At 42.5% G+C, this 6686-nt stretch overlaps 1 gene segment (V, D, J or C); it reads left to right on the top strand.

Moving 5' to 3' along the window:
- On the top strand, window positions 3722-4688 carry LOC108636880. The segment is given in 2 exon segments: window positions 3722-3773; window positions 4186-4688. Coding segments are annotated over 2 exon segments (555 nt in total).

Below are 6686 nucleotides of genomic sequence, written 5' to 3' on the forward strand. Positions count from 1 at the left end.
CCACCGTGGGGCGCTGTCTCTCTAGAGACTGACACTGAATTTACCTCTCAGATACAGAGTTGTCATCAGTTGTCAACTAGCTGTAGAATACTTTAAAGGGAATTCTTATTAGCTACTCTGTATAAATTTATTTTTAAATAGTAAGTGTATTTATTTTAGATATTAGTGCCTGGAAAAATACTTCTGAAATAAAAATATGCAACAGCATGAAAATTCTCTTCTTGGCCCAGATGGGCTCCCCAGGTTTAAATGATACAGTCCCATTTCTTGGACTCTGCTGCCACCTCATCCACACCCACGTGTATCATCACCACATGCTAAAATTCCTTAAAAGTAGAATGGTGCTTCCTGACATGTGGTTGCTGATCTTTCTGCAGCTGATGCCTTTCTTCTCATGCACTTGATGGACTCATACTATCCAAATAGGGGCCATCAGGAGAAAAATCACAGCAAGTTGAAAAAGGAAAGTTTAATATAAAGAATTATTAACAAATAGCAGAGCATTATTTACTAATGAACTCTTAAGAGCTCTAGAAAGAACTCTAAAGAACATAAGAATAGCATCTGTAGGGAGACACTGTTATGTTTAGGACTATGCCAGAGTTTCACGGAAAGTAACATTATAATATGTACTCTCTTCTCCTATCACAGTGGTGACTCAGGCTTCACTGGGGAGTGTGTGACTGCAGCCTGCTGGATGGGGAAGTTTGCCGAGGTGCCAGAGAACACGACTAACAAGCAGAAGAGCTCCTAGGGTTCTAGCACAGTTTGTAGGAAGCTGGCAAAGGAGCACTGCTGAACTTGCTCGGGTGCCTGTGAAACTTGCCAAGAAAGCACCCGGGGACTGTGACTAAACGTTGCTGGACGTGAGCGTCACAGCTGCCCCACAGGACGGCCAAGCAACCCGGAACAAGAAGTGCAGAGCACACGCCGGGACCCGGAAGAGAAGCTGCCTCTTCCTGCCGGGTCCTTTCCATCCTCTCTACCGACAAAGCTTAACATCGCGCCAGCTGGCAAGGAGAAATGTTTACAAGACCCATGTCCAGAATTACCCTCTGGATCTACGAAGGGGGAATTTGTAGTTCAAAGGCAATAAGTTGATAACTGGCACATACACACTCTTCCACACACAGGTGAACTTTCAAGCAAGGGTAAAATGACTCTGTTTCCATCTCACAAGCTAAGTCTGTCCTTTGAACAAGCGAAGAAGTTCTCATCCTTTCTCCCAAATAAGGAGACCTGTGGTCCCAACAGTCACTACAGATCACTGGCTGTATTAATTACTTCTAAAATTCAGAGGGAATTCCACTGAAAATGCTGTTGTACGCAGACTAAATTCTAAAGTTAATCTCTGTCAAGTTGTAAATAGAATAAGTACAGTGAGGAGAAGGAAGCAGGAGGCGGCAGTGTACACAAAGGAACACATGAAAGTAAAGAGCAAGAAGACAATGTAAAAAACCACTACATTCTTTGGTTCCTGATTTGGTGGTGCTGCTGCAATTGATATAGACAACTTTTTTCCTTATTACACATTATATATTTTCCCTGCTTAGAGCCATAACCTCCATGAATTGGGTTACTTACCTAGTGGTGTGACCCAATTCTTCATTCTCAAAGGATCTGAGTACTCAAAAATCTTGTATTTTATTGATTGTTGTAATTTAACATTAACCTTTAGTATTGGTCATGGAAGTGCCAAGAGGCTCCCCTAGGAAATCTCCTGGGTTCCAGACATAGTCCCTTTTATATTTGATATGTAGCAACAACCCCATTCCTCCTTGGTAATTGGTATCAAACACTGTAGTCAGTAAAGTAACCTCATTTTCTATTCATTGGTTGTGAGACCTATATAACCCAAATAGCCACATGGAAGTCTTATCTTCCAGTTCAGTGAAACCATTGCTGTGTTCCCTGGTGAAAGCATTATTTCTTTTAGAAGAAGAGAACTAATACAACTCAAAGTTACAAACATTACACGCAAAAATCTTGCTAGTGAGTTACTGAAAATAACAGTGAAGGATCCACACCCAGTGCCACCTCCTTGATTTCTGGAATCATGCATCCTGGCTGTGGGGAGACAACACCATTCCTTATCTCTGCTATAAGGCATGCATTGCATCTGAAGAGACAGAATGCCATCTTTTCAGAGTTGTTTTTCAACCGATGCTATTATAGAATCAGTGTGTGTGTGTGTGTGTGTGTGTGTGTGTGTGTGTGTGTGTGTGTGTGTGTGTGTGTGTGTGTGCTCAGTCATGCAGTCCCCTTTGTGGCCCCAGGAACTATAGTCCATCAGGCTCTCTGTCCCTGGAATTTTTCAGGCAAGAATACTCAGTGGGTTGCCATTTCCTACCCCAGGGGATCTTACTGACCCAGGGCTCAAACCTGTGTTTCTTGCATCTTCTATATTGGCAGGTGGATTCTTTACCACTGGGCCACCTGGGAAACCCATAGAATCAATAAGCCATTCTAAATTTAATCAGGTCAGCCATTTCTGGATGATAGGGTATGTGGTAAGATAAATAATTCTGTGGGTGTGTGCCCATGGCTGTAACCTTTTGCTGTGAAAATAGTTTCTTCCTCAGAAGAAATGCTGTGGGGAATATCTTGCTGAAATTAGGCATTTTGTGAGTTTATGAGGATGAGGCTGGCAGAGTATAATAAGCAAAGAAGACAAATTCATGTGCAGGTATAAGTGTCTATTCCAGTGAGAACAAATCTCAGCTGTCTCCATAATGTAATCCAGCTGTCATCAGGCATCCAGGAAGTCTCTCTGGGGAATGACAACATATCAGGGACTCAGTATTAGTCTGTGTCATTGACAGATTGGGCACTGAGCAATAGCATCAGCGGGGTCAAACTTGGTAAGGGGGCAGCAGTGTTTTTGAGCTCATGCATGACTTTCAGCACTGCTAGCAAGGCTGGATCACAAGATCATGAGGCCAAAGTGATGAAGCAGTTTGCACTGAGATGTTCCTTCCTCTGCATGCAATCTCTGCAACTTCAGAGTAGTTTGAGAAGGATCAGTGTTAACTCTTCCTTAAATGTTTGGTAGACTGACTCTATAGCTTTGGAGTCCAGTTCTCTGACTATATTGGAGATTCTGAGGCAAACCCAATATTAATTAACTTATTCCTTTTCTATTTAATTTGGCCAGAGTCAGTTTCTGTTACTTGTAAGTAAGAACCCTGACTCATATACAATCTCATTCCAGCATGAGGCAAATTAGGAAAAAAGAAGGACAGGGTATCAGAAATGAGTGTAAGTAGTCTAACCTTGCTCCTCAGAGGCACTCTGTAAATACTGGGCAGCAGTGTTCTTTCTTCATTGAGTTTTTAGTGCATAAAATTGTATCTGTTCTCACTCTAGGCTGTAACTGGAGTTCAATAAAGGCAGAGAATAGAACAGCTTTGCAATTTCCTCTGAACCAGCTCTAACACACTTCATCTTCCTCAGGTGGTTCTTTCAGCAGGATGATGTTGCCCCCACAAGAGGGTAGTGCCTCTCTCCTCAGACTCACTTTGTTCAAAATCAACATGTTTGCATTGAAAGCAAAAAGTTAAGCTTCCTTTGATTGGCTGGGTAAGAAACCTGAGACTCTCTCTGGGTCTCAGAGGGACTGGATGAGTATACTCAAAAAAAAAAAAAAAAAAAGAGTGAGACTGAGGAACCTGGCTTTATTTCAGAGCGAGAGCTGCATCTTCTATGATCCTCCTAAAGAAGAATGGAGACACTTCTGGCCCTGTCTTTGGTGATTCTGTGGCTTCAGCTGGCCAGTGAGTTGGGGTTCTTGGTGATGGGAAGAGGGTGACCAAAGTTCAGAGCTCACAGGACTGAGGGGCAAAATCTTTTCTTTAATTGGGAAAAGTGAAAAGTGAAAGTGTTAGTCGCTCAGTCCTGTCTAACTCTTTGCGACCTAATGGACTGTAGCCCACCAGGCTCTTCAGGCCATGGAATTTTCCAGGCTAGAATACTGGAGTGAGTTGCCATTCCCTTCTCCAGGAGATCTTCCTGACCCAGGGATCAAAGCCACATCTCCGGCATTGCAGGCAGATTCTTTACCACTGTGCCACCAGGGAAGCCTGTTAATTGGGAAATGTACCCTCAAATTATGGAAGGAAATGCAGACACTAGTGAGTGAAAATCCAGCAACTGACTCCTGGCCTCTGTCCTTGTGTTTCTGCCTAGAGGTGAATAGCCAGCAAGGAGAACAGAATCTTCAGACCCTGAGCATCCAGGAGGGTGAAAATGTCACCATGAACTGCAGCTATAAAAGTATTACTATAACTGCCTTACAGTGGTACAGACAGGATTCAAGGCGAGGCTTTGTTCATCTGATTTTAATGCGTTCAAATGAGAGACAGAAACACAGTGGAAGACTACTCTTCACACTGGACAGCTCCATCCAAAGCAGCTCCGTGTCCATCGTGGCTTCCCAGGCTGAGGACACTGCTACTTACCTCTGTGCCCCAGACACACAGTGCTCAGCCGGCACCTGCAGCCCCAGCGCAGACCTGCCGGAGCTGCCTCTTAGAAGCAGCGACCGTGTGCAGAGTTGGTGGTTTTGTCTTCCCACAAAGGAGAGTCTGCAAATGGCTAGCAACACGAAAGGGAGCTCCTCTCAAATTCCTGAGTTTTCGGTAGCATGTCAGACTATAGAAAAGGGCATGGGATTTAGAATGGGAAGCTGAAATGCCAAATTCAGCCCTGCCCATCCTGGCTGTGTCTTTAGCCATATCATTGTTGGTATAGCAGCCTTCAGTGTCCTCAGTTTAAACAAAGGATTTAGACTGATGAGCCTAAAGACCCTTCAAGTTCTAATTTTACCAGGTCACCTCTGGAGGATGAAGAAGGACTTCTCAGTATTAGAAGGGCTCATCTGTTATATGTGCAGCCCTCTAAAGACCTAGGTGGGGCTTTAAGATGCATGGGATGATTTTAGTATTTCTCTAATTCCTCTATAGGAAACAGTAGATTCATCAGACATTAGAAATAAAAAGGATCTAGGACTGTTTCCATGAAACTTTTCACTTTAAAACTGAGGCGTTAAAAAGTTATGTAATAATAGACACAAAGATCTCAGTATTTGGAGTAAAAGAGACAAAGATGTGAATCTGATTCTGCCATTTATGATTTGCATGGTTTTTAACCATCAATTTCTCCATTAAAGAGATGGAAATTTATCTAAAAGTCAGAATTTTTCCCATTACAAGTGAGAGATACATGTTTTCTGCTATCAGCCCCTAAAATATTGTTTCTTGAAAGTGGATACTTCTGTTTATTATCACATATATAACAGTTTTCCATCCATTGTATTCTTCTTCCTGGTAAGAATAGTTTCCTTGATACAGTTTTGATGCTACTGAAAGTGTCTTTGTGGACAAAGGGCATTTGTATTTATGTGACACTTGGTGAAAAAGGTAGGAGAGGGCAGGGGAAAGGTTGGTAGGATTGTGGTTCCCACATTCCAGACCTTAAACCACCACATCACCTGTGTCAGAATCACCTAGAACAACTTTGAAGACCTGGGTATTAGGAGTTTATCAATCAGACTGATGCAGAGGTGGGCTGTATTTTTAATGAACATCATTTATATCAGATATTGGTTCAGTTTCACATAACAAAACACTCAGATAATGTTTTTAACAAGCTGGAGTTTACTTCCCTCTCATATAAAGAAGCTCTATGGCAGGTACCCTGTGCAGTCCAGGGCTGGTATACTAGCTCCATAATCTTGTGAGGAATCAAGGGTCTTCTTTCTAGCTGTTTCTTGTCCTTAAATTGTCACTTTTGTTTATATACTTTGCTGAAACAGCAAGAAATCCATCCACTTTATACACCTTCCAGGAAGAATGTCGAGGCAAATGAGTACATGCTGGCCAAGTCAATCATTTTCAGAAGCTTCCCCCAGCACCTTCTACTTGCATTTCATTTACCAGAGTGTTAGTCCATGTCCCCACATTTCTTCAAAGGAGCCTGGGATATCAGGATTTTTTTCAGCCTCAGCATGTTGTCGCTCACAACAAAATTGTTCTCAGTTCAATTCGGTTCAGTCGCTCAGTTGTGTATGACTCTTTGTGATCCCGTGGACAGCAGAATGCCAGGCTTCTTTGTCCATCACCAATTCCCAAAACTTGATCAAATTGATGTCCTTTGAGTCGGTGATGCCATCCAACCATCTCATCCTCTACCATCCCCTTCTCCTTCCGCCTTTAATCTTCCCCAGCATCAGGGTTTTTTCCAATGAATCAGCTCTTCACAGCAGGTGGCCAAAGTATTGGAGCTTCAGTTTCAGCATCAAACTTCCAATGAATATTCAAGACTGATTTCCTTCAGGATTGACTGGTTTGATCTCCTTGGTGTCCAAGAGACTCTCAAGAGTCTTCTCCAACACCACAGTTTAAAAGCATCAATTTTTCGGTGCTCAGCTTTCTTCATGGTTCAACTCTCACATCCATACACGACTACTGGAAAAATCATAGGTTTGACTATATAGATCTTATTGGAAAAGATATATCTATTCTTCTTAATATGCTGCCTAGGTTGGGATATCAGGATCTTTTCAATCTCAGCAGGTTGTCACTCACAACAAAATTGTGGTTCTACCATAATTGAAAAAGACACGTGTACCCCAGTTCGTTGAAGCACTATTTACAATAGCTAGGACAAGGAAGCAACCTAGACGCCCA

This window comes from Capra hircus, chromosome 10 (assembly GCF_001704415.2).
Source record: "Capra hircus breed San Clemente chromosome 10, ASM170441v1, whole genome shotgun sequence".
Classification (NCBI taxonomy): domain Eukaryota; kingdom Metazoa; phylum Chordata; class Mammalia; order Artiodactyla; family Bovidae; genus Capra; species Capra hircus.